Source organism: Narcine bancroftii, chromosome 11, assembly GCF_036971445.1.
Source record: "Narcine bancroftii isolate sNarBan1 chromosome 11, sNarBan1.hap1, whole genome shotgun sequence".
Lineage (NCBI taxonomy): Eukaryota > Metazoa > Chordata > Chondrichthyes > Torpediniformes > Narcinidae > Narcine > Narcine bancroftii.
The window spans coordinates 21,363,139-21,390,690 of NC_091479.1; the positions used below are offsets into that span (position 1 = coordinate 21,363,139).

General features: G+C 41.2%; 1 protein-coding gene across 8 annotated transcripts in view; it reads left to right on the forward strand.

Moving 5' to 3' along the window:
* tbc1d2b (TBC1 domain family, member 2B) overlaps nucleotides 1–27,552 on the forward strand; it is a 129,937-nt gene that overhangs the window by 53,237 nt on the left and 49,148 nt on the right. For all 8 annotated transcript variants that reach the window (XM_069902875.1, XM_069902871.1, XM_069902873.1 and 5 more), the window contains 7 exons: nucleotides 6,391–6,559; nucleotides 10,218–10,381; nucleotides 13,503–13,720; nucleotides 18,113–18,499; nucleotides 22,158–22,268; nucleotides 24,331–24,524; nucleotides 26,472–26,966. In XM_069902875.1, the coding sequence (XP_069758976.1) occupies nucleotides 6,391–6,559; nucleotides 10,218–10,381; nucleotides 13,503–13,720; nucleotides 18,113–18,499; nucleotides 22,158–22,268; nucleotides 24,331–24,524; nucleotides 26,472–26,966 (1,738 nt within the window). The remainder of the gene's footprint in view (nucleotides 1–6,390; nucleotides 6,560–10,217; nucleotides 10,382–13,502; nucleotides 13,721–18,112; nucleotides 18,500–22,157; nucleotides 22,269–24,330; nucleotides 24,525–26,471; nucleotides 26,967–27,552) is intronic.

A 27,552-nucleotide genomic window follows, 5' to 3' on the forward strand; every position in this document is an offset into this window, starting at 1 on the left:
CTTCATTACGTTCATGATTCAATTTATTGTCATGTAATAAAACAGTCATATTACACGAAATTGCTTTTGCCTGCTGTGAGGCAGACAAATTTGCCATCGGCAGAAATTGCCTGAAGTGCCTTTTGCAGTCAGGGAGAGAGAGAAGCAGAAGAGAGTCGCCCCAGAGTCACCGAGTGTCCTTGGACTCGCCTCCGGCGCTTCCGCAGCCTCCGCAGCCACACTGAGTCCAGTCCAAAACATTGGCAACCCGAGCTCCAGATCCAAACCTCCGACACGATCAAGAACCCTTCGGCACCCCCGTGAATCCCGGTTTCGATACCTGGTACCCCTTCAGCCAGTTTCGATCTAGTCTCCAGCAGTCCCCGACTGCGGACTCCAGCACCCCGCAGCCTCTGTGGGTTCCTCGCCTTGAGTTGCGTGGGTCTTTCAGCCGCAGAGCCCCCTCACTGGTCCACAGCCGTGGTTGTCCCTCTGGTTTTCCTTCTCGGATGGGGGGGGGGGTGTGATCTGCGTCAGTCCTCCACTTCCCTGGAGTCTGCAACTAATTATGCCTCACCAGCAGCAATTAAGAAATGCATAGACAGATGGGTTAAGGGGCAAGTTTCGTCAGTGGCTGATTAAAAAGGAATCAGTTGTAGATGTCCTGGAACAACAAATCTCTCTCTCTAAACCGACAAGAACCGCTTCCTGAGCAGTAACCATTTACCTTTTAAGCACCAAAGCCTGGTGAACTTTATAACTGTTAAATTCTGTGCACAGTATAAGATTTGCCTGCAACCAGTGAACTTGGAAGAATGAGAAGTGAGATTGGACTGTTAACCAAAGAACTTTTCTCAACTTACTGTGCTTAGAATTAGAAGGGGGGTAAGTTAGCTAAGTTAAGTTAAACTGTGATTCTGTTTTCATGTTTAAAGATAATTAAAAGCAACTTTTGTTTAAGTAACCATTTGTCTTGGTGAATATCTATTGCTGCTGCGTTTATGGGCCCTCTGGGCTTGTAACAAAGGGTATTAAATTATTTTGGGTCAAGGGCATTTTGAGGGATATCCCCACCTTCCATCCAATACATCGTTTTACTCTTGGCAGAGGAATGGTTGATTAAATTTAATACAGGCAGCCCCTAGGCCTGTTACCTAGGTCTGTCTTTAATTCGAATTTGTATTTAAGTAGGAACAAGTACATTCGATCCTTATTTAGCTTCAGTTAATGCATATAAAACACTTACCAACACTAAAACAAACATAATACAGTACTAAGATTGATCTCTAAGCAAAGCAGATTAGAGTTCTATAGCCAGTCTTGGATAACCATGTCAATGTCATAAAGTAAAAATAATAAATCAGATCAGTTATTGGCAATTCAGCCCCCACTTCATGTGTCATTAAGTGCTGGAAGCTACTGCATAAAAGATGACTTTGACAAGGGAGTGGGGGGGAGGGGGGAAGGGAGTATATATGGACCATGTTTTGTTTAGTATTCACTATATTAAAACAAAAACAATTCAAGGATCAAACCGAAGTGAACCCTTGTAAGTTACTCAGTTTTCTTAGAATGGCACGCTGGTAGCAGAAGGAAACCAAGAGGAAAACATTTAAAATTCAAGACCCAGCAGCAAATGCTATCATTTTGAGTTTTAACAGTGTTAGTTTGGAGTACAAGTTTTCTTCTCTCATAAAAGTGCTCGCTACCAAAATTAGCAGATAAGAGTTTTATTTGGGGGATTTACAACATGGAAAACTGTAGCCAATTTTTCCATCTGATTCAGGTTATCCAATCCAGTATGGGGAGGGGAGGGCAGCACCTTGTCGGAGCGAGTGGGGTGGTGGCCACGTCGGAGCGAGTGGGGTGGTGGCCACGTCGGAGCGAGTGGGGTGGTGGCCACGTCGGAGCGAGTGGGGTGGCAGCTGCTTCAGAGTGACGAGTATGGGGGACCACACCGAGCGGGGAGCGGGGGGGTTGTGTCTGAGCGGTGAGAGGTGTGGTGGCCACGTCAGAGTGGTGAGTGGGGTGGCAGCTTGCACTGTGTCGGAGCAGTGAGTGGGGTGTTGATTGTGTGGCAACGGAGCGAGCGGAGTGGTGGCCGTGCCTCATTAGAGCGCCAAGCCGGGGGGGGGGTGGGGGCTAACACATCGGAGCGGTGGCTGCATGGCATCGGAGTGGTGGCTGCATGGCATCGGAGTGGTGAGGGGGCGGCGAGCGGGGTTTGTCGGAGCGAGCGGTGGGGGGTAGGTGCCACGTTTGAATTTAAATTACCTGTGTACTCAACCACACTTGAACAGGAAGTTGACGCCATTCTACTTCCAATAGGTCTGCCGGTTCATAACGACAGGTTGTTTGTAAATCGGATGTCTTTAACCTGGGGATTGCCTGTATAGTAAAATGTGAGAGGTTGCATTTTAGGAGCTTTAACATGTGTAGGACCGATACAGTGAATGGTAGGGATCTGGGGAGAATTGTAGACAGAGGGATCTTGGAATCCAGGTATATATTAGCTTGAAAGTGGGTCCCAGGTAGATGAGGGATCTTCAAAGAGCTGGCACAGATAGATACAGAAGGTTACTAAAGGCTTTTAGCATATTGACCATCAATAATTGGGAGTTCAGGCTGCAGCTGAGGTGGAAAATCTCATGAAGTGACCCGAATCTCAATGTGGACAAAACAAAGATGATCGTGAACCAGGAATGACCACCCTCCACTACACATCAACAGCTCTGTGGTAGAGAGAGTGGAGAGAACCAAGTTCCTTAGAGTTTACTTAACTAGTGACCTATCATGGACATGCAACATCTCCTCACTTGTCAGGAAGGTGCAATAGTTACTGCACGTCCTGAGAAGACTGAAGCAGGCAAGGCTACTGGTCACCATTATTTCAATCTTCCACAGGAGCTCTATCAAAAGCTCTATGAGTGTGGTGCCATCTGCTGCAGACAAATGGATCAGAGGTCAAGCCACAGGACCCTAAGAGTTGCAGAGAGGGAATCTCCCTCCCCCCTAGTGATCTACTGGGATTGTTGTCTGGGATCATTGAGGACCCCTTCCATCCCACACACAGCATCATTCAGCTGCTTCCATCAGGGAAGAGAGATACAGAAGGATCACCAGACTGAGGAACAGCTTCCTCCTATGGGCATGAGAATGCAAAGGAACTGCTCCCATTTACCATTCAAGACTCTTCATTTCATGAAGCAAAAATTTATTTATTTGTATATGTATTTGTGAGGACTAGAGAACGCTGTTTCGTCTGGTTGAACTTGTCCAATCAGATGACAATAAATTCCACTTGTATGAGCCCCTTTTGGAGTATTGTGTTCAGTTTTTGTAAGATGTCAAGCTGGAGAAGGTACAGAGAAGATTTATAAGGATGTTGCTGGAACTTTGGGGGGGGGGGTGCAGTTGGTGGCTGTTGATCTGTAGCGAGAGGTTGAGCAGGCTTTGGATTTATTCCTTGGAGTGCAAGATGTTGAGGGGAGATCGTAGAGATGCGTACAGAATCCTGAGAGGAATAGATCAGATGAGCACAGAGTTAGGGAATCAGTAAACCAGAAGACAGTGGTTTAAGGTGAGTGGGGAGAGATTTAACAGGAACCTGAGGGGTAACTTTTATTACACAGATGGTAATGGGGTGTATGAAATAGGCTACTTGAGACAGTAGGATATTTTGGTCGCATGGCCAAGTTGAGCTGAAGGGTCTGTTTCCACAAGTCCAGAGGACCCCAAAACCCAGCAGCAATAGATATGCACCAGGACAAAGGGTCACTTAAACAAAAGTTGCTTTTAATGATCTTTGAACATGAAAATAGAATCAAACTTTAACTTCTCTCGAGTGACTCACTTAACCTACTTAACCCCCCCTTTTAATTCTAAGCACACGTGTGTGTAATGTGTGTGTAAGTTCAGCAAAGTTCTTTGGTACACAGACCAATCTCACTGGTTGCAGACAATGCTTGTACTGTCCCACAGAAGTTAACATTGATCAAGTTCACCAGGCTTTGGTGCTTAACAGGTAAATGGTTACCACTCAGAAGGGTTCTTGTTGGTTTTCAGAGAGAGAGTTTTCTCATTCCAGGACATCCACGACTTGATTCCTTTTTAATCAGCCACTCCAGTCTTGCTGACGAAACTTGCCCCCTTCAGGGTTCTCCAGATGATAACCTCTTTCTTTCAGGTCATCACGGAGTTCCTTTCTGTTTCACCTGTTCCAAGGGAAACACCGGAGAGCCAATCCTCTTCTTTGACCAGGCCGTCTTCCAAAGCTTGCCAGCTTGTCCCTCAGGAACCGATGTCTGTGTTTTAAAATGTGTGTGTGTGACCTGCTCTGACAAACCTTTCCCAATTTATCTCCCAAACACCTGTATATACTCTGTCACAACATGACTCTATGAGATTACATTATGTTCCTGATTCATTAGTAGTTTGTTAACATTGTTGAACATAGGAGGCAAATCCAAGAAATAAATTGAAACTGAGACTTGCATGCCACCAAAGATGTTATGTTCTTGACTACAATACTGTACGGATTTTTTTGAATAAACAAAGTGATGTATTTTAGAACTGCAAAGACTCAAGGGCTTTATCTTCTTATTTTTCACGAACTTTCTCAGAATCTATTTTCATGAACATGTCACAAAATTCATTGTTTTGTAATAGCATTACAGGTCAAATATTGGTATAGATTACATTTGTTATGAACCGTGCGTAATGAGCAGCGGTATAATTTTAAAATACTAATTTTACTCTTAAACTATCCTTAACACTAAATCTATCCTCAAAAATGTATTATGTCAACCTGGAAATTGGAAGATAATTTGAAAATACAACAATGGTATATAGAAATGAATAAATGTATTCCATTAGAAAAAATAACATATAGTTTAAGAAATAATATTGAAATATTCGAACAAGTATGGGAGCCTTACATTAAATACAATAGCGAAAACCTACCGGGAACAAACATTACCTAAGTTGATGGAAGGAGAAGAGAAGAAAAGAATGGACTCAGTAGAATTTCTGGTGTATTTTTGTTGAATGACAACATTGTCTAACTGAATTAATGCAACCTAGATTGTATAACTAAAATGGATGAGAGGGGGGGGGATGGGGGGGTGGCTTGGGAGGAGGGAGGGGGGAGGGAGAAAAAGTCACTGTAAATGTGTGGAAAAGAAAAAGTGTATATCATGGCTATTGTGATTTATGGTGTGAAAAATAAAAAATTTAAAAAAAAAAAAAAAAAAAAAATTATGCGCAAGTGTACTCATGTACGTGTGTGTGTGTGTGTGAGAGAGAGATATACACAAACCATTACAGTCCAGGCCAAAATCTAGAAAGTTGCTTCAAAGTTCAGTCATTTAAATTTAGTGTTGAAGCTAAGGCCTTTGAAATTTGATGCCCAGAATTAATGTTGAACTGATGAGAAGACTGGAGTTGTGGCTACTACAGACTCACGAATTCTCCTTGCGTTGCCTTTGAAGAAACGTCCATCTACACGAGATGTGGACATAACACTCCTGGTCCTTTTGTAGGCGAGACTCCAACTGGGCGGCCTCCACAAAGCTTCCAGAACCATGGCCACCAGTCTCTCCCAATGACCTCCACTGTGCTTCTGTGATGTGTTAACTGTGACCATTCAGTCCCTCCTGTCTACACTATACCTTACAGTGATAATCCTATTGCACAAAAATGGGACCTCGTAATACAGTTCAAGAATAAATAAATTATTAGAGTGAGAAAATTGGAGAAAGTGAAGCAGTGCCTGGGGTTCATTGTCCATTAAGAAATCTGATGCCAGAGGGGAAGAAGCTGCCCTTGTGCCGCTGGTCGCTCGTCTTCAGGCTTCAGAACTGCGCTGTCTGTAAGGAGTTTGTACGTTCTCCCCATGTCTGCCTGGGTTTCCTCCAGGCGCTCCAGTTTCCTTCTACCCTTCAAAACCTACTGGGGGTTGTAGGCTAATTAGGGCATTTGGGTGGCTCGTGGGCCGAAAAGGCCAGTTACTGTGCTGTACGCCTGAATTTGTAAAAATGGTCCTATTAAAAAAAGCCACTTTGGATGGGCAAAGGAAATAAACATTCTCTGGAACTTTGCTTTGTTAGACTTTCTTGAAACTACACCTATTAACTCCCAAATAAAGATAAATTGATGATATCGCATACGGCCTGATTTAAATCCGATTGAAAGCAGATTATTTTGACGAGAAACGAATCATGTTTTTACTTAGGCTCGCAATCCATTCTTAAACTAGATCTTGTTAACTGCTGCCACAACATTATCACCTGACCATCATGTTTTCCACGGTCTCCAGAGAATGTGGGTTAACCACCACCCTGCTTTTGCTGAAGTGTTTTCAGGAAGGTCAGTCCAATTGCAGACGATGATAAGTTTCTGCATTGATTCCAGATGTTCCGCTTCTCCCGCAAACAATGGATATTGCTGAGTGTGCAAGAAGTGTGCTGGATGAAGAGGTTGCCCCAGAGACTTTGGTGGGTGAGCGAATGGGAAATCACCCATCTCCAATCAATGCAACAACTATTAACTTCTCCTTGAAGCACTTGGGCACAGAGATCAGGTGAGGCAATTTACTCGAGTTACACAGTAACTCGATGAAATTCTGGAGTATTTTAAAACATTGGTTTTATGGAATATTATGAAACATAATGGAATATATTCTCAGTGTAATGCAGCAAAAGTGGGAATTGACCTTTTGAAAAATCGTCTTGTGTCTCATTCTTTAAAAATTAGTACATCTGACCAATCTGCTGCAGCTTTTTCTATTTTATGCTCATACATAGGTAATAACAAGAATATATATCCAACAAAGTAAATGTGTATTAACAAATAGCTGTAAAAAACCAATGACAAATAGTTAAAATGAAAACTATTCTAATAATCTAACCCTTCCCTTGTGAAGTTATGTTTAAATGTATGTTCCATTAATGCATGTAAAAAAGGGCAACCAAACCGTAAAATGGGATCCAATAATCTAATCAATTCTGAAAATAATTAAGGAAAGCACCCTATAAATTTAGAAAATTAAGGTTCATTAAATTAGTAGAGCATCTAATTCCCCCGCCCCCAGTGTCCATCACATCAGAGTCTGTGTCGGAGGGACAGCTCATAAGTCTAGCTCTTCTGGCAACAAGAAGAGCAAAGGCAACTCCCAAGGGATTGTAGCCCAGACAAATTTAAATCAGATGACCTACTTATTCCAAATAGGGCAAGGAAAGGATTAGGAGCAAAGTAATATTAAGAAATGAAGGCAAGGTACATTGGAAAGCAAGGAACATGACCAAAAAAAATGTACCTTCTTCAGTCTCACATCTATCACATTTTGTCGAGAAATTGAAATAAAATTTAGCTGCAATCAGCTTCAGCTTTAAAATGTTTTTTTTGTGTGACTTTATTTTTGTACGAATGTTAATTTATAGATGAGCCAAAATTTGCTGTGATTGGATTTTTAAGAAAAATGATATAATTAATGATACAATTATTGTTTAAAACAATCGCAAGCTCTGAACAATTTATTTAATGACGCTGGTATAAAAAAAGGATTTTTTAAAAAAAGGAATGAAACCAATCTTTTATGTTTCTAATAAATCTTAAATTATATCCTTGCCTTCGTAAAGAATTTAGAAAATTATTTGGGATCAAAAACTAATTGAGTCCAGATCCAGACAGCATACTTCCTGCCAAAAGGGTTCAAGGAAGCAGTTCAATGCCTTCATAACTTGAAAGTTAAAAAGATCTAAAACCATTGTGATCAAAAGCTGTTCTCCATCGTGAAAGCAAAGTGGATTAACTATTGAAGGGGATGGGCCATCTTGATCTCAAATGTGCCCACCAGCCACCGATGGTGTGGGCGTGCTTACTAATTTTGCTCATGCCCCTCTCATGGTACTCCTGGAAAAAAAAACATTTTACTTGAAAAAGCGGTGAATTGTTGTCATTCTTCTGTAATATTTAGAGGTGGCTTCATAACTTCTGTTGCATTGCCTTGCAGTAATATTGCACCTGAAATGCAGGACAGAGTTTAAACTCTTTGGTAGAGAATCAGAATTTGTTATTAGCATGTCACAAAATTTATTGTTTTGGAGCAGCATTGCTATAAATTAATTTCCAAAGGAAAGAAATAGTGCAAGACAGAGCAAGTGGGTCATCGTCCATGACTGCAAAGGGGAAGAAGCTGGATGCTTGTCTTTAGCCTCTATACCTTTTTCCTGGTGGCAGCATTGTGAAGATGGCAGTGGAGGTCCTTGAGGATAGCGGTTGCTTTCCTAAGACATTATATTACCAAAAAAGCATGGCTATTCCTTCATGAAAATTAAAAAACCTCAAGCAACTATACATCAGCTAAAAAGAAAGAAGAGGTGAAAAGAAATTGTTTAAATTTCTTTTGTCAGCAATCTAAGGAAGATGTATTTTAAAAAAAAAACTTAAACTGAAATATATATCTAAAAATCTTAACCTTGCTCATGAAATTATTGTAAATCTCCTTTGAAATTCAGATCTGTGAACAACCCACGAGGAAACTTTTTTAAAAACGTATCGTACTGTTCAATAGCTCCAAGTTGTTTCACAGCCAGCATATTATCGTGCGGTTATATAGATGAATGCAGCAGGATTTCACCCAGAAAACTCCCATGATCACATTTGAAACCAACACTTTCCAAAACTGTATTTATTTGTGAGTTGGCCAAGAGAGGAATGCAGTGTAAGACATCAGGAGGATTCCCTGCTCTTCAGAAAAATTCACATGCAGGAGAATAGAAATATTGACTTTTCACTTGAAAGGCATCTCAGATGATAGACTGATGGCAGATTGAGATGCTATGTGTCCTAATCTCATGAATCTTCTCACTTTGTCCATACCTTTTTCCTGATGGTAGATCATTGGGGGATCTGAGATGGAGAGGGCGAGCAAATTTAAGTTCTTGACAGTCACTATCTCGGAGAATCTTTCCTGGAGCCAACACACTAATGGTATTGAGAAGAAAGCACGTCAGTGCCTCTACTTCCTCAGGAGTTTGCAGAGTATGACATTGGAAACCCTGGCAAATTTTACAGATTGTGGTGGAAAGTGCGCTGACTGGCTGCAACACGGTGTGATATGGGGACACCAATCCCCCCATTTGCAAATCCCTGCAGGAAGAATATCAATAAGATAGAGAGAGTGCAGACAAGATTAACTAGGATGTTGCTCAGGCTTCAGGGTCTGAGTTAAACAGGTTAGGACTTTATTCCGAGTGTAGAAGAGTGAGGGGTGATTTGATAGAGGTATAGGAGGATAGACAGTGGGATACAAACTAGAAGACATGGGTTCAGAGCGAAAGGGGGAAAGTTTAAGGGGAACATGAGGGGGAACTTCTTCACTCAGAGAGTGGTGGGAGTGTGGGCTTGATTTTAATGTTTAAGGGAAATTTGGACAGGTATATGGATGGGAGGGCTGTGGACTGACTGCAGGTCAGTTGGGACAAGGCGGAAAAAGTTGTTCTGCACAGACTAGAGGGGCCAAAGTGGCTGTTTCTGTGCTGTAATTGTTCTCTGGTTTGAAATGGTAATTCTGCCTGGTCCGCAGGAGAAAGAATCTCAGGGTTGTATATATGTACTCTGATAATAAATCTGAAAATCTTATCTCTCGGAGTAAAGAAATCTTTAAAATATGTGGAAAATACAGCAGGGCGAGCAGCATCTGCGGAAGGATTTGTTCAATGTCAAAGACCTTTCATCAAAATGTCTGATGAAGCGTTCAGAACCTGAAACATTAACTCTGTTTCTCTTTCCTCAATGCTGCCTGACTTTGAGCGTTTCCAGCACTTTTTTTTGTTTTTATTTCAGATTTCCAGCATCTTCAATTTCTTGACATTCCTTAAATTTAGGCATCCAATTGACCTACAATCCCTGTATGTTTTTGAAGGGTGGGAGGAAACCTGAGCACCCAGAGGAAGCCCACGCAGACATGGGGAGAAAGTACAAACTCCTTACAGTCAGCACCGGATTTGAACCCAGGTCGCTGGTGCCGTAATAGTGTTGCGCTAATTGCTACACTAACCCTGTCAGCCTAAATTAAACCTTCTGAGCAATTATTTGGTCAGCTTCTTTTGTGAACTATTTTAGAGCTTTATGAAAATGTGCAATTATGGGTTTTTATGTTGTATGTTAGGCAGGCACGTTTATGCCCAATGCAGGATAATTTGTGTCATGCTTATGCAACACTGAATCTATTGCAGAAACTCGATGTCAAATCTGAAGCCAGGTAAAGGAAACAATGAAAATCGAAAAAGTGTGTTCTACACAGACGATTGGGTGCTACTGGATCCCACTCTTAAAGATTTGGAAGAAGCTGCAGGACATGACGAGAAAAGGAAAAGAGAGTCGGCTGAATCGAGTAGAGGTTTGTCATTTGACATTAAATTCATTCAGAAAATAAAGCATGATTGCACAACTAATGTACTTTGTCACCCCATTTTTTAAAAAATCTGCCTGGAGTAGGTTAATACTGAGTTTCATTCCAAACCCTTGGCTGTGGAAATAATTGGTTTCGTCTCACTTGTATTATATACTGTTGAACCAGTGACTCGTGAAAAGTGTCTGTATGTTTAGGGCTCCCAAAGATATGATGAAACTTTGTATGTTATGCTTTTATATGTTATTTGCGTATGAAGTAAGCTGGGTGGGTCAAGTCTCCAGAATGGAGGACCATCGCCTTCCCAAGATTGTGTTATATGGCGAGCTCTCCACTGGCCACCGTGACAGAGGTGCACCAAAGAAAAGGTACAAGGACTGCCTAAAGAAATCTCTTGGTGCCTGCCACATTGACCACCGCCAGTGGGCTGATATCGCCTCAAACCGTGCATCTTGGCGCCTCACAGTTTGGCGGGCAGCAACCTCCTTTGAAGAAGACCGCAGAGCCCACCTCACTGACAAAAGGCAAAGGAGGAAAAACCCAACCCCAACCCACCAATTTTCCCCTGCAACCGCTGCAACCGTGTCTGCCTGTCCCGCATCAGACTTGTCAGCCACAAACGAGCCTGCAGCTGACGTGGACATTTACCCCCTCCATAAATCTTCGTCCGCGAAGCCAAGCCAAAGAAGAAGAAGCTATTAAAGTAATGGAAGGCCCCTGAAGAGTTTGAGACAAATCCTTCAAACTTTAAGGAGTGATGAGTAATACCTCTTTTTCAGTAAATATGTTTCAGACAATAAATTTAAGGCAAGGTTAGATTTTTACATCGTAGGGGAATTAAAGGATATTGGGAAAAGGTAGGTAGGTGGAGATGAGCCTTTCATCAGATCACCCATGATTTAATTGAATGACAGAGCAGGCTTGGTAGGCTGGATTGCCGATTCCTTATGTTCTGTTACTATAAAATGATTTATAGTTATCTTATATAACGGGTTTGCATAGGGCATAGAAAAAGAGACAACTCACGAGTTGTTTTCTAGCATTTATTCGCTCCCTTTCGAAGACAAAATAACACAACCATTGCCTTCTGGGTTTTCTTCCTTTTCTGCCCCTTTTCTCCCTTAACAAGTAACAAAGTATCTCCATTCTTTTTCTCAACTACACACAAATACTTTATTTTAACATTTCAATATGTATTCAACACAGAATTTACACTGTGAAACCTCAGCAACGCTATGCGGGTCACAGGATCAATACCTGATAATGGCGCCTAAACATGTTAAATTAAAACATCCATAAAACTTACATTAATGGTTAAAACGTTATATTAGCAATGAACATTGTACATTAAGACTGATAACATAAACAATTCATTTTCCAAGGAAAACATTTAAAATAGCCCGGTAGCAAGGTAACAATTTCTTGTGCACCGAACCGCCGAACTCATTCCCACCATAAACATTATTAAAATGACAGTAAATACAAGTAAGTCACAAATACAGAATTGAGAATAGAAATGATTAAAACACATTTTTGACCCTGTTAAACGACGGGGTTTGCAGATGCTTGGGTCGTGTGCAATGCACGAACATGCTGGAGAAACTCAGCAGGTTCACAGTGTCAATGGGAACTAAAGGGTCACCCACATTTCGGGCCTGGCCCCTTCTCCCTTTGTCTGATTGAATGTCCATTGCCTGAAACCTCTTGGCAACACTTTATTTATCCACTCTTTTTATCAGCCTTATTTGCCTGCCCACAAGCCTTTTCTCTTTTCTGCAGCATCTTTCATTTTTGCAAACTTGGTTAATAAATCCACCTGATCCGCAAAGCTTGTTTACGTCTAGCTTTCTCAAGTTGTGTGAAATGACGTTAAACACGTTTCCTGTTGCATGGTCAGTTTCCCAACCAGAGTTTCAGTCTTTTATGTGGCAGAAATGTCCTTCCTGCTTGATCAATGCAGCATTTATGTGATATTTGTGAGTATTTCAAGTAACCTCAACATTGGCTTTTTCATATTTCAAGGAAGTGATGTATGTAATTCTAAATTCAATATCCCAAAATTATGCAACGATTTTTGTTGCTTTGCTTTGCAAATTCAATAAAGTAGGGAAATAGATGACAAAGAATAGCATAAAGGTAGTTTGTACCGAAAGAATTAAATTAGCAATTCTATGCAATGATCAGCAAGTGAAAACTTGGAATGACTGTATAACTCTCACTATGCTCTTTCAGCATGTTGAAACATGCCTAGCAGCAGCAGTTGTTTATTGTACCTTCCTCCTAACTTCGGATGGATTAACGTGGTTCCTTTGCATAAGTTACCAAGTTCAGTGGTCGGTCGAGCACTGTCTTTCATGTGCCCTCCAGCTGCTTCATTGAGGGGACCCTGCGGGAGGCTTTCAAGATGTTGCTTTTATTTTAAGAGATAGAGGGAAAAAAACAAGTTGACAAGTGGTTCAATAAGAGCTTAGATTTCAAAGAATTGGCAAAGATTCTTGGAGTATTTACTTCACTGAGTTGTTAGGCTATTGGAATGCTAAAACTAGAAAAATAGAGACAGTTGATTCCAGTTATAATTTAAAAGAGAAACCCGAGGACTGTAGATACTGGAATCTTGAATGAACAATGAGAGGCTCAACGGACTCTGTGGGTCAGGAGTGTCATGAAGAGAAATGATCAATCAGCATTTAGCATTGTGACCCTGTTTCTGGACCAATGTGGGAAGGGCTAAGGGGTCATACCAGACAAATGAAGGGTGAGAGGGAGAAAAAAGGTAGGATGTGACCATCCTGGGGGTGTACAGGACCAAGGGAGGTTTAAAAGACAAGTGAGAATAGGAGCAGGTGAAGGTGAGTTTGAAACAGTGTGACTGGATCAGGGGGGGTGTTACCCTAAATTGGAAAATAGAATCTTCATGCTGTTGGGTTTTAGATTATCCAGGCAGCATACAAGATTTTATGCAATTATTTTTCTCAATTTTTAACATCAAAAATGTTAATGAAATATCAATTAAAAATATGAATATGAAAAGTATTTTGTGCACTTAATCCCTGATTGACAATAATCAATAGGTTTGGTGAACATCTGGAATAACATCTGTTTTCTGCAGGATTTGCATTCGCGTTTGATTTTTCAAAAGTGCCTCTGAGAGGTAAGCGGCCATTCTTGAGAGACATGATCGGAACATCAAAGTCCCGAGATAGCAGTGAATCCTCTCCCGTAGAGTGGGTCATCACCAATGGAAAGCCTTCAACGGAGATTCAGTCCAGAATCCAGGTGCAGCAAGAGGAGTTGAACAAATTGAAAGAAGACTTGGGTAGTCAGAAGGTAAGGTCGTAAGCAGGTGCAGTTGATGGGTGATTTCCAGTGTCTGTAGTTGAACAGGTATGGATGGAACTCAAAAGATTTCTGAGCAACGTGATAAATTTAAAGCAGATTTGATTGAGTGAATGCATAAGAATTGATGGTAAATGTGAAGGGCCATTTGGAGCACTAACCTGTGGTTTCCATGGAGTTGTGGGAACAGCCATTCTCGACAGGGGACAGGGAGCCAGGGACTGAAATCATGAAATTTTTTTGTTTTTGTTTTTTATGTAGTCAGTAAGAGAGAAGTACAGAAGAAACTATCTAAGTTGGACTGCTTCACAGGGAAGGAGGCCCATAAACTTTGAGCAGAGTCTGTAGTCAAAAAAAAGGTTGAGAATACCGTATATGTCGTTGTATAGCTCCTCAAAAAAATGTCACCTTAAAATCAGGAGGCCATCCTCTATAAAGGGTCTAAAATTCTTTGATGACAAAACTTTTAACACTGCCGCCATCTTCCTGCTGGCTCCAGCGCAGTCTTGTGTATGCCCTGTTAGTTATTTGTGAAGTTTCAATGCACCTCCACAGGGTACATCTGCCCAGTCCCACTGCTGTTGGCCCTGTACAGGTTTTAAACGGCCTGTTACCAGAGCCAACAATGGTTGATTTTAAAATGTCCAAATAAAATTTAAACCTTTAAAAGATCATTTGTTATTGAAATGTTGTGATTTGCTTTTAACAGAATCCACTGGTGCCAGATTTGGGGTCATCCCATACAAAGAGTATCGCTCAAAACGAGCATTTTAGGTGCAAGTTCTGGGGTCGTCCTATATAGAGTTGTCCTATATAACAGCATATGTAGTGGCTGGTCTCAAAGACTCCCTATTCTGGCTATTTAGCTATAACAGAATCAAAAATGAAGAGATTTTATACCTTTGATAAAAAATAAAGATAACTGTAATATGCAGTGGCATTTCAGAAATGTCTGTCGTAATGCATTTGAAGCCCAGGGTGCAGCAAGGATTAACAGATCTTTATCTGAGAGATTGATTTAATGCCAAATGCTGGGTTATAAGGAAAGAGCCACCAGAGTCGTTTTAGATCCTGTTGAGAACAGGCCACAAAAATGGGCAATATGGACCCCGGTTTAGTGAGGAATGATCGGATGCAGAAGAGGCCAATGTTAATTAGGACCAAGCTGAGGTTAGTTGAAGCAAAAGGGAATGCTAATCTACATCTTATTTGATAATTAGTTACTGAAGTAGAAAATTACTTCTGTTTCCATGATGCTTTTGGAAAACACACAATTAGCCGACCAATAATTTCTGCTCAGCCAATGTAAAAACACGCTAGATAATTATTTCATTCTGTTTGTTGGAACTTGATGGGCAATAATCCTGTATTCACTCTGTTATTAGTGGCTAAACTTCAAATAACTGAGAGCGATACTGGAGTAACAAAATAAATTGAACAAATCAGCCGATATAAAAATGCCCGTTGCAGGATCAAAACTACAGCGTGGCCATCTTTGTGTGGAGCCTCAGGAGACGGGTGAGGGTTTGATTCTCATCAGTATTCACTGAGGAGATCATGGAAGCTGAAGAATTGAAAGCAACTCATTGCGATATCCAGGACCATGTACAAAATACCAGGGAGAAGGTGCTGGTGGGCTTGGTGTGTATTAAAGTGGATAAAGCCCCAAGGCTTGATTGCATGCATCCTCGGACGTACTGGGGAAGAAATCGAAGAGTCCCTTGCAGGGAAATTTATGCTATGCTGTTGTTTAAAAAGGACAGTAAGAGTATGCGAGGGAACGACAGGCCAGTGAGCCTGATGTCAGAGGTAGAAAGTTGCCAGAGGGGATTCTGAGGGACAGGAGCTCACAGCATTTGGACAGGCTGGGACCGATTAAAGCTTTGCTCATGAATCTGATAGTATTTTTGAAGACACTGATGAGGCAAGGCAGCAGACATTATACACCGCATGGCTGGCTTGTCTGGAAGGTTAGATCACATGGGATCCAGGATGAGCTGGCCAATTGGATTCAAAGCTGGTTTAGTGGAAGGGGTCCGAGGGTGATCATGGAGGGCTAGGGGTCAGTGCTGAGTCCACGATTTTGTCTTCAATATTCATGATTTGGATTGCAGTCAAGTTAACGTGATAATTAAATCTGCAAATGGTACCAACAGTCGTCGTGCAGTGAACAGTGAAGAAGGTTTACAACAGGAGTTAGATCAGATGGGAAAGTGATCTGAGGGTTGATAAATGGAATTTAATGCTTGACAAGTGTGAGTTAAGCCATGGCAGGGCTTGCAGAGTAAATGACAGGGCCTGGAGATGATTGTAGGTGTGCACAGTTCCCTGAAAGTGGCAACTCAGGCTTTTAGCCCACTGGCCTCTATTGGGCATGGCATTGAGTGCAGACATTTGGGATCTGGTGCTACAGCTGTACAAGGCTTTGGTGAGACCGCATTTGAAGTACTGTATGTAGTTTTGGTTGCCAGCTATATCAGTAAGCTGGAAAGGGTACAGAGAAGATTTATTGCCTGGATTGGGCAGGCTTGAGAATTAGGAGGAGAAATAGAATTCTCTACAGTGTAGGAGGCTGTGAGCTGACCTTCTAGAGGTTTATAAAATAATGAGGGGCATAGATAAGTGAATGTCTATTTCCCAGGATAAATGACTCTTGAACTAGAGGGCAATAGGTTTAAGGCAAGAGGGGAGAGCCATTAGGCAGCTTTTTCCACTCAGTGAGTACTCTTTCTCTGGAATTTAAATTTAATTTAACTGGCCCATGAACCCGTACCGCCCAAATACCCCATTTGACCGACAGCCCACATACATTTTGAAGGGTAGGAGGAAAACGGAGCACCCGGAGGAAACTCACGCAGATACAGGGAGAACATGCAAACTCCTGACACACAGCACCAAATTCGAACCCAGTAGTGTTGCACCTAACCAGGAGTGTTTACGGAGGAAGTTATAGAAGCAGGTGTAATTATAATATTCAGAAGACATTTGGGCCGATACTCTATGTAGATTGGAAGGATGTGGAACATTGAAGAGGCTTCTAGATAAACATGTGAGTACGAAGGGGATGGGGGGCGATAGTTATTTGATGCACGTAGCGGAATTTTAGTTTGATTCGGACGTCACGTTCTGCACAGAATCATGAGCCGAAGGGTAAGTCCCTCTGCTCTAATATTCCATGTTCCATGAGAAAGAAGTGAAAAGGAGAATGAGCAAATAAACATGAAAAGAGAAATGAAGGGTTATAGTCTGGTGATAGTTAAATCTCAAGAATAAGGAAGGTGATAGAGGCAAATTATATATTTGAAAAGCAAAATTTACATTTTTTTTCTCAGTTTATCCCCAATAGATAGAATTGCCCCAACCTTCGTCTATGGTCATGCGGTCAGACTTTGGAAATGGGTGCATGAATTTCCCTTTAACGCTATGTTTTTCCTGAAAAGGTAGAAAATATCAATCTCTTTCCATCGGTTAAAATTAAAAATGTATTTTACACAGAGGGTGGTGAGTGCATGGAACAGGTTGATGGAGGAGGTGACTGATGCAGTGACTACTGCAACATTTAAGAAACATTTGGACGGATACATGGAAGGTCTAGGTTTAGAGGAATATGGCCCAAATGCAGCCTAGTGTGAGTTGGACCTTTTGCCGGTGTGGGCAAGTTGCGTCCATTCTGTGTACCTGTTGCCAATTAATTGAGCTCTACTTGATTCTTAAAATATAAATTTGTGACAGAGTGCCTTATGTTGGAGAGTTCCATTCAGTGATGTTTACTTTTTTCCAATCGGCAGTAATTTTGATCCCTTGGCGTGTAATTTCTTCAAATTGCATTTCATACTAGAGTTCCTTACCTTCCATTTCTTGTCAGCGTTTCATGAGTAAGCTCCAAAGAGATTTAAATAGAGATGCAGAAAATATTGTTCCAGTCAAATAACAACCTTAAAGTAATGGGCAGCACAGTTGGCGTGGCAGTTAGCGCCAGCGCCTTTCCAGCGCAAGTGATCCCACATTGTCTGGAGGAGTTTGTACATTCTCTGCGTGGGTTTTCTCCGGGGGTTGGTGGGGGGGTTCTGGTTTCTTCCCACCGTTCAAAAATGTACCGGGGGTGTAGGTTAATGGGTAAATTGGGTGGTGTGGACTCGTGGGCCTGTTACTGTGCTGTCTGTCTGAATTTTTAAAATTACAATGCATCCTTCCCAAGTGTATTTTTGTAGTTATTAGGAATGATAGTTATAATGGGCACTCGAGTTTATATAATCTCACAGTTCAATGTTGGCTGAGCTATCATTGCTACGAGGAGGTTTGATAAAAAATGTGTATGTTGCATAAAACAGAGTAGACTTTTAAGAACAAAGGTGCGATAATTTGATTGAATTTTGTTCAAAGGAGCTGGTACGCTTGTTGCAGCAGACGTTGAAGTGTTCTCAGCAAGAAAAATATTCTCCGAATACTGCGTGTGTTTCTCTGGATCATGATGTTATGCAGCCTTCACCTCAGAAAGACCACCGAATACAGTCCCTGAACAAGCAGCTGGACCACATTAACCAGCAGAAGGATCTCATGGGGCAAGAAGTCAAAGCATTACAAGATAAAATTACTGGAATGAATGACCAACTTAACATGTTCAGGGAAACAATCCAAGCCAAAGATGAAGTGATCATGAAATTATCGCGGCAGCTCAATGAGCGTGAGAATAACTATTTGACGCAAGGTGTGACGGCGTCATGTCCATCCTTTACGCCTAAGGAACTGCAGGAGTTGGACAGACTAAAGGTATTGACATCATTCATATTTCTGTACTTGAACATCACCAGACTGAGTACTGCAACATGCCAGCAATCTAAGTCTCCAACAAGATCTATTTCCTTTCCTGAATAGATCCCAAAATGCTGTCCCGGAGAACTGCACTGTTGACATGAGGTTTATATCATAGAAATCGTCCAGTTAGATGACTGCCAGGCTCTGATGAAGGTCATTAACCTGAAGCAATAAATTTTAAAGATCAATTTATTATCATCTGATTGTACAAGTACAACCCAATGGTCCTTGATGCAAAAATATGCAGACACACAACCAGACATAGCACACGTAGAAACACGCAATAAATATGCATGCATATATAAAAATAAATAAATTTTGTTTAATATATAGTCGTCTCGGAGGATTCGTATGAGCATTTCATATAAATTTATCTCTTTACGGTTATGTTTTGACTTACTGAACAATTTCTGGATCTATTTTCATCCAGCATTTCGTACATTTTTTTAAAATGCCAATACCAGTGTTGATCACTCCATACAATCCTTTCCCCATCTAACTTCCAGGCACATATCCTTTTATTCCTTTCTTGGTGTTCTTAACTAACTTGTTTTTCATTGCATTTGTGCCGGTTGCATCAAATACGCAATGCAAGGGCCATATTCGCCCTCTCGCCACTCTCTCGGTTTCTTGTGAATTTATTTGGTTTACCAGATGACATTAACATAGACTTCTCCAGATACTGTTACTCCCCCCCAATCCCTTCTCCGTCTTTTGTCTCTCCTTTCATTCAGTTCTGCATTCACCTCTCTTCTTCTGTCTTCTTATCTATATTCAATTATGACCATTTGTTGGTCTGTTTTTCACCCCCCCCCCCCCCCCCCCCACCGTTCTTTTTTTATTTCCTTCTACCAAGACTTTTAGTTCAGGTGCCTGCCTGCTTTTTGCTCATTCCTTGAGGCCCAAAATGTCAGATATATAATCTTCACCTCCTATGATAGGCAACCGTTCTATTGAATTCCTTCAGCATTTCTGTGGTTTTACTTCAATCACAGCACCTGTTTCACTTCACCAGTAACTCCGTTTACTGCCTCCTTAGTTTAAGCATACCTAGGGATGGACAGTAAATGGGGTAATCCACGATGATATACATATCCTATGAACAAAAAGGAGATCTCCTTTCCACCTTCTCAATGTTACCCAATTGAACTCCGTTTTAATAATTTCTGTCACAGTGTTTTGTTCTCACAAAAAAAATGTACCTGTAGTTCCAGCAATTCCTTATAAATAATCCTTGCTGTTTGGCTAGAACATTTATAATCATCTTTCGTCTTCTGTCTGTTGACTGTTATTTTGTAGGATGTGCAAAAATTGGCAGATTAACAAGAATGGGAAGACACAAATGCATCTGTAAAAATAAAAATGAAGGGAACTCGTAAACATCATAAATGATGGCGCTCTGGTGCAAAAACAAATCAAAACAGCTAATGGAATGTCATCTTATAATGTAAAGGCAAAAATATCGAGAGGAGCTGCCCAAAGCCCACGCTAGAGTTCTGGGGCAAAACACTTGCAGTGCGTTTGCTGAGAAACTCAATTGATTCTAGATATATCAGAATGCTTTCAGGGTTGAAAGATTAGATTGAGAGCAGAGCTTGCATCAAACTAGATAGTCAAGATTATTAAAGATTTTGGAATGATACTGAGTTCTTCTGTCTTTTGAAGTGGGAGTAGAAAAGAATTTTGACTGGTGGTGGAATCTAGCGCAAGGAAACCGTCTTGAAGAGAAGAAAGAAATAGTTTTAGATGTAAATAGTATTTGAAGCAATTCAATAAAGAGCATTTTGATTCAATTAATAAATGAAAATGGGGGATTGGTGGAGTCAAGCTGACAAAGGGTGTGAAAAATATAAAGTGAAAGTAGGATGAATGAGTTAGGTTGCAGATCTGCCATGAACTCATTAAATTGCAACAGCCTGGGAGACTAATTGACTTGCTCCTGTTCTAATGTTAGAATTTGATTGTAAATGGTATTCTTAAGAGTGTAGAGCAGGAGGATTTAGGAGTAAAGGGACATAGTACAGTACAACCCCTGGTATACGACCCCTGTGGGGATTGGTCGATCAAGGTAGTGCACAGAATCAACGTAAATGCCAGTGCTTTTGAATTCTGTTCATCTGCTTTGTTATTATAATTGTGAATCTGTACATCTTTTCTAAAGCTTGTCTTGCCTTGTTCTTCAAGCCACCAGCGTGGCTTAGCTGTGGTAACATGCCTGAATTTTATCCCGATCTCCACACATAGATTTTGAAATTGCAGTTGATTTACGTGAGTCAACTGTGTAAATAGATCATCGAGGATTCAAGAGATTGGCGAGTAAAGTGAAGTTGCGACTCAGATCAGCTGCAACTGGTGGGTCCAGTTTGTGAGGTATTGCAGCTTCTGAACAATGGTCCCCAAGCACGTTCCTCTGAATACCACTTCCTGCACCACCCTCCTTTCTAGTGAGCAAGTCCTACTTATCAGCCATGCTGCTGTTGATTGCATTCTGCTTTGCAGCCCAGTAGGTTATTGGTTCTCCATTTGAATAGAGCGTTAATAATCACAAAGTGGTGTGCATTCCTGCACAATCCTGATTTGTTATGGAATCTGGAACCCCAGGAGTGTCAATTTATAGGTCCCAGATGTTTTGTACATATTTTGTCTGTTTGCAAGACATGTGTCCCTCCAGTGTTTAATCAGACTGATATATGTAAACTATTCTGATCCCTATTGGCAAGGGCTGTGACTGGACAAAAATCACACTTTGAATCATAGTCAATTCAGTATGGAAACAGGCCCTCAACTCAACTTGTTCATTCGACCAAAATATCCCACCCATACTAGTCCCACCCACCTAGATCCTATCATTCAAGTTCCATACAACCACAACCCTCATTGTATAATGAGGGTTCCTGTTAAATCTCTACCCCCTCTTTAAATCTGTTCACCAATTAGCCCTACTCTGGGCAAAAGAATCTCTTTTCAACTGCATTGCGTCGTATACAACTGCAACATGACCTCCCATCTTCTATTCTCAGCGATGAAGGTCAATGTCCCAAAAGTCTTTTTGATCTCCCTATCTATCTGTGGCACTACTACCAAGGTACACTAAAACCCACCATTGTTTGGAATTCGAGCGACCGGTAGCCTCAAGCAACTGACAAAAAAAATAGGGAAAATAAACAGGTAAAAAAAAAATATACAGGAATTTAAAATTGGCACATGCCGATGGTTCGCCAATAACACAACACACAGCCTCAAGCAGCCAGAAAATTCACTTACCTGGCATCGACCAATCCCGATAGGTGTCGTATACCCAGAGGTTGTACTGTACTATACATCCTAAATCCTCCGGCTCTACATCACTCTCCAGATCCCGACCATTCACTGTGTAGATCCCAGCCATGTTCGACTTGTTTTAAATCTCCAAAACAAAAGTTGCAATTCTCTCTGGTGAAATGGATCAATTTTGTCTACTGTGGCTTGGGTTAAGTGCCAGACTTTGGGCTTTGAACATGTTCCTGAGAAGGATAGATTTTCTCTGCTCGGCCATCTTAGTGGCACAATTAGTTTCTACTCAACAGTCTACTTGAAACAAGATGTTGTAATATTATAATATTTTTCTTTCCAGGATGCCCTTCAGGGTTATAAGACACAGAACAAATTCCTAAACAAGGAAATCTTAGACCTTTCTGTGCTGAAAAGAAATGTTGAAATGAGAGAAAAGGCTCTGGAGGCCAAGGTATTTCAATTGCAACGTATATAAATTTTACATTTTAAATGTTAAGTATTCATTTGTTTAGTATAACTCTGCTTTAATTTGGAACAAAAAATGTCTATATCCTTGCTGAAAATAAGATCTTAATTTTCCTTTTTGTGCATTTTCTTATAGCAGCTGCAATGTTTCCACCTCCTTTAAAACTCCGGGCAATTTAAGTTGCAACCCGGTTGTTACTGCTTAATTGAACATTTTACTGAAGCATTTATCAGTGTTTTGAATTGAGAAAGTAATTCTTTGTCATTTGATTTTTCTAAGTCTAGAAACCACGTGGTTCACCGGACTTCAAAACTGGCACTTTTCAAAATAATTAGCCTGATTTTTTTTTCCCCTCACGATTCCTTTGCATTGATGTAATCTTACGCAAAATTTGATATGGCAGACAGATTCGCCATCAGCAGAAATTGAAGCAAAAGAGAGACACCCAGAATCTCTGAGTGTCTGTGGGTTTGTCTCCAGCACTCCTGCAGCCACACCAGTCCAAACTATCACAATCTGACATCCTGATCCAAACCTTCGACACGATCAGAAAGCCTCGGCACCCTCTCTCATCCTTTTTCCAATACCCCTTCAGCCAGACTCCAGTAATCCACACCCTAGTGCGAGTCCATTGACTGCAGTTGCCTGCAGCTTGTGTGGGTTTATCACCTCAAGTCATTAACAGCCCGCCGCCTGTGTGTTCTTCAGCTGCAGAGCCCCTCACTTCACTGTCCCATAGGATCATCTCCTCTGTTTCTCATTCTCAAATGAAGTGGGGGGGTGATCTCCTCATTTTCTGGTGTCTTGCACCAGTCCTCTGCTTCTCCGGGAGTCTAACCCTCACAAGGCTGCTACCATCTTGGGCCCAGACCCCAAAGTCAGGGGATTTTAAAATAAACTATAATCAGCTCCTTTAACAGATCATTCAAAGCCTGTACAGAACTATGGTACAATGTTTGGACTGGGCGGCACAACGCTGCAGAGGTGTTGCAGCCATTCCAGCGGCGCCACCATTTTGTTTTCGAGCATATACAAGGAAGTCTTCCATATAAGAGTTCCAAGATGATTTTTAAAAGAATCACAATTGGTACAATGGTCATGCCCTATGGCCTCTATCAGTTCAATTATATGGCTAAACGTCACGGACGAATGTTTCTTGACCAATCCCAGATGAGATCCTTGCCAGGCTCGCTATCTGATTATAACCAAGCTTTGATCAAACAATTGATTCCTTCAAAGGTCATTTGTTTTCAATTGTTGTATTATTAGTTGTAGCTACATTCTCTCTGGGGATCAGGTGTTGCCAAAGCTTATAACCTCTCCCCTTATTCCTGCAGAGGTTAATTGCTTTAGGAACAAACACTTTCGTGTCTCTGAGGAAAATTGGTTGACTGTCCTATTCAGCTCAATTACAGAAACCCTGTCTGACTTTCATGGGATAGGGACATTTAATTTTTATTTACTGCCACACATCCCAAATGCCATAAAAATTTTTTATCCTGACAAGAAATGTTCCCATATCTTGAAAATCAGGATGTTTAGCTGAAGATTAATCCTTTATTTACAATAAATATCATTCTTGCTTTAAAATCCATGTTGTGTGTTTTCCGGTCAACTTTTGATTTAGGACAAACATTTCTTGGTGTTTCTTTCAGTTCTGTGTTGATTTAGACTTGGTTGTTTTTCTAGTTTCTTTGAGGGAAATCCTGCAATCCTCGTGTAATGATTTTTAAATGTTAATGATACAACACTGTTGAAGCTGATTCCAAAATCCATGCCACCCAATTAACCGACAAACCCCGTACGTTTCGGAGGATGGGAGAAAACCCACACAGATCACGGGGAGAAATTGCAAACTCCATACCGACAGCACCAGATTTGAACCCAGGTCACTGGCTTTGCACTAACCGTGCCACCCTCTCCCTCTCCCTCCCCTCCCATCTAGATAGTCCCATTAATTGTTTAAAAAAATTAAAAGTTGTGATATCAAATAATATGCACGTTGATTTTCTGACCGTGACTGTGTTCTCTTTCTGTGTCATCCTAGTGTACCAGCCTAGAAGCTAGACTGTGCCAGATAGAGAGCAAATATCTTGTACTCCTCCAGGAAGTTAAGAATCCTGTTTGTTCTGGGGAAAGGGGTCCCACACATGAAGTGATTTCCAGACTCTTGGATGATGCACTGAAGCAGGACAGTCCTGAACATCCGGAACAAATGGTTCTCAAGCCAAATCCTGTCAGGTACTATCATGTCGGGAATTGGGTTGTTTAGTGAAACATTTTTGTTCGAAGCTTTGCTGAGTAGAGTTTAATGGCTCCCTACTGAGAGGAAAAGAGCACTGAAGGAGCCTCTTGGTTGCTTCATCAACCTGCTACTGATAGCCTTTTGCTTGGCTAATAATGTTCCTACCTTTTATCACAAGACCAGAGAAAACAGGAAGGTGAAGCTGCATAACAAACACAGGAACAAGATATTCAGCCCAATCAGTCCATGTTTGCTTGTGCTTCCCATAAACTGATGTCACAACTCATGTGTACACTGATCCCATGTCCTTTGATCATTTTTCTTAACTATTTCAAATAAAATATTTCACCTACATCTTCCTTCTAAACTTGTATCTGTGTACCCGTGCTCAGTCCCTGGATCCATCTCTTACATTTTAAACCCCTTTGCCAAATTTGTCCTCTCTTAATGTGTGAAGAGCCCCAATCTTTTATTCATATTTCCGCACCCTCTGAATGTATATTTGATTTACCCTCAGCATCCCTCCACTATTTGGTTGTTGAGGGTATGTCCAAGATATAATATTAGTCAAACTAAAGTCTTGCATTGGTCTTTTCATTTGGTTTGGGCACCTGCCGGGCATTTTCCGTACCCTGATGAAGGCCTCAAGCCCGAAACATTGGTTATGTATCTTTATCTTTGCTACATAACTGTTTGACCTGCTGAGTTTCTCCAGCATTTTGTATTTTTACTTTTGTTGCATGCTTTCTGTCTGCTCATCTTCAAAGTTTGTTCTGATTTTTATATAGTTTTTGTCTTGTGGACACTCATCATCCCACCACTTTACCCCCAGCTTTACCTGTTTTAAAATTGAACTTAATTCTCTCATCCACAATCTTCTTTGGTGTATTAATTGAATTCTACCTGCAGCCTTAGCTTATCCTACCATCATTATATGTCCTTTAATCTTCATTGTATTTTACTGCATTTGTCACCTGCAAATTTGGTTTTCTCCTCCTCTAGTCTAATATTGACTGTGTAGAATGCAATGATGAATAAGAGCACAGTCAGAACAGAGCCCAAAAGGACCCCAAACTCATCTCACGATTTCAGATGTCTCTGCTACTTCCTTTGGATACATCTCAAAAAATCCTTTCTCCTTATTCTGGGTAACCCTCTCTTATTTTAACCAAATCAGAATCCAATTCCTCCCATGTGTCATCTTTAATGAACATTGAAACAAAGTACAGTAAAAACCCCTGGAATTTGGCAGCTATGGGGATTGGTAGATATCAGAGAAATGAAATTTCCGGTTGCTTGAGATTGCATGTAGTGTGATTGGCAAACTAACGGGAAGCCACGTCTATTTCAAAGTTCTATGTTTTTTACCTATTTATTCTCCATAGCTTGATTAAGAATAACATGGATTTTACTGTACTTGTTAAACATACCCACCCATTCATTCTCCCTTGACCATAGTTGGCTGCAGCCTGTGTAAGGTTCCTTGCCTCAAGTCACCAACAGCCTGTGAGTTCTTCAGCCAGAGCTCTTTGCTGGTTCGCCGCCGTGGTCACTCTCCCTTGGGTCGTCTCCTCTGCTTCTCCCTACACCTGTCCTCTGCTCCCCCCCCAAAGTCTCCAACCCCCTCAAGGTCGCTGTCGATCATGGGCACTGCCATCTTGGGCTCAGACCACGCAATCGCTGGATAGTTAATTAAACCACTATCGGCCATGGGCAGTCAAACTGGGCAGACTATAAGCAATCATTTTAGTTTATAAACAATAGAACAAAACAAATGCTAATAAATGCCAAGGAGATATAGGGAGTCAAAATGGAATGTAATATGAACTGGAAAGATGTTGAAGATGTTAAATGTTAGTTGTAATTTTTAGTGATCCAGTTTTGATGTTATTTTAGATGTAGAAAAATGTTAAACCATGAAACATTTGATGTATTAATTTTAGTGAGTACGACATTTACGGCTTCAAGACGGTCCCTGAAGATAGCGAGGAGGAGACATTGATTGTCAAAGTTCGAGCTCTAGATTTAAAGTCCTTGACACTCACTGACAGCCAAGAAATTTCTACAGGAGTTAAATGGGCAAATTACTTTGCTGGTACCATGAACCGAGAAATGGTGCGTTCACCTGAACTGAAGAGCCTCATTCGTTGGGGTGTCCCGCATGAGCACAGGTCGAAGGTCTGGAAGTGGTGTGTCAACCTCCATGTCAGAAAGTACAGAGAAAAATGTGGTTCAGGATATTTTAACTCCCTGCTGGAGAAAGCACTTGAGAAGCAGAACCCTGCTTCGAAACAAATTGAGCTGGATCTTATGCGCACTTTGCCAAATAATAAGCACTATTCCTCGCCAACCTCTGAAGGAATACAAAAACTTCGAAACATTCTGCTTGCATTTTCCTGGAGGAATCCAGATGTTGGATACTGCCAAGGCTTAAACAGGTGCGTAGTTTTGTTTTGAACGAGTATTGAATTACAGTTATAAAAAAAAAACCGAGTATCTGGCACCTAGGGGATTGGTAAATCCCAGATAAGTGAATCTGCCGAATGCTTGAGATTGTGTGTTGCGTGGTTTTGCGAACTGAGTGCTGGGAATGCCAATTTTAAACTTTCACGTTTTCTTTACCTATTCATTATCCGCAACTTTTTTTTAATTGCTGGCTGCTTGAGGCTGCGGTTGCTTGAATTCTAGATAATGCGGGTCTTGGAGGAGTCACGCGATGAAGTAGTGGCCGGTCGGGAAAACCAGCCCTCTCCAGGAAAATAGGAAAAAAAGTTAGGAAAAAGCAAAGCATAACAAAAATAGAGTACAAGAAATAGAATATAAAGATACAGAGAAGAGAAAGAAGGTGGCTTCCAAGAAGGAGAAAGTAAGAACGGCTGGAAAAAAAGTCACCAGAGAAGAAGGCCTTACCTGCAGGAAGGAACAGGACGCTGTGGTGGCGAGGAGCGCCCGACCCTCGGGGTCAGTACCTGCCCTACAGAGTCGCGACGCTCCAGCCAGTGCACTACAAAAATGGCTCTCGGA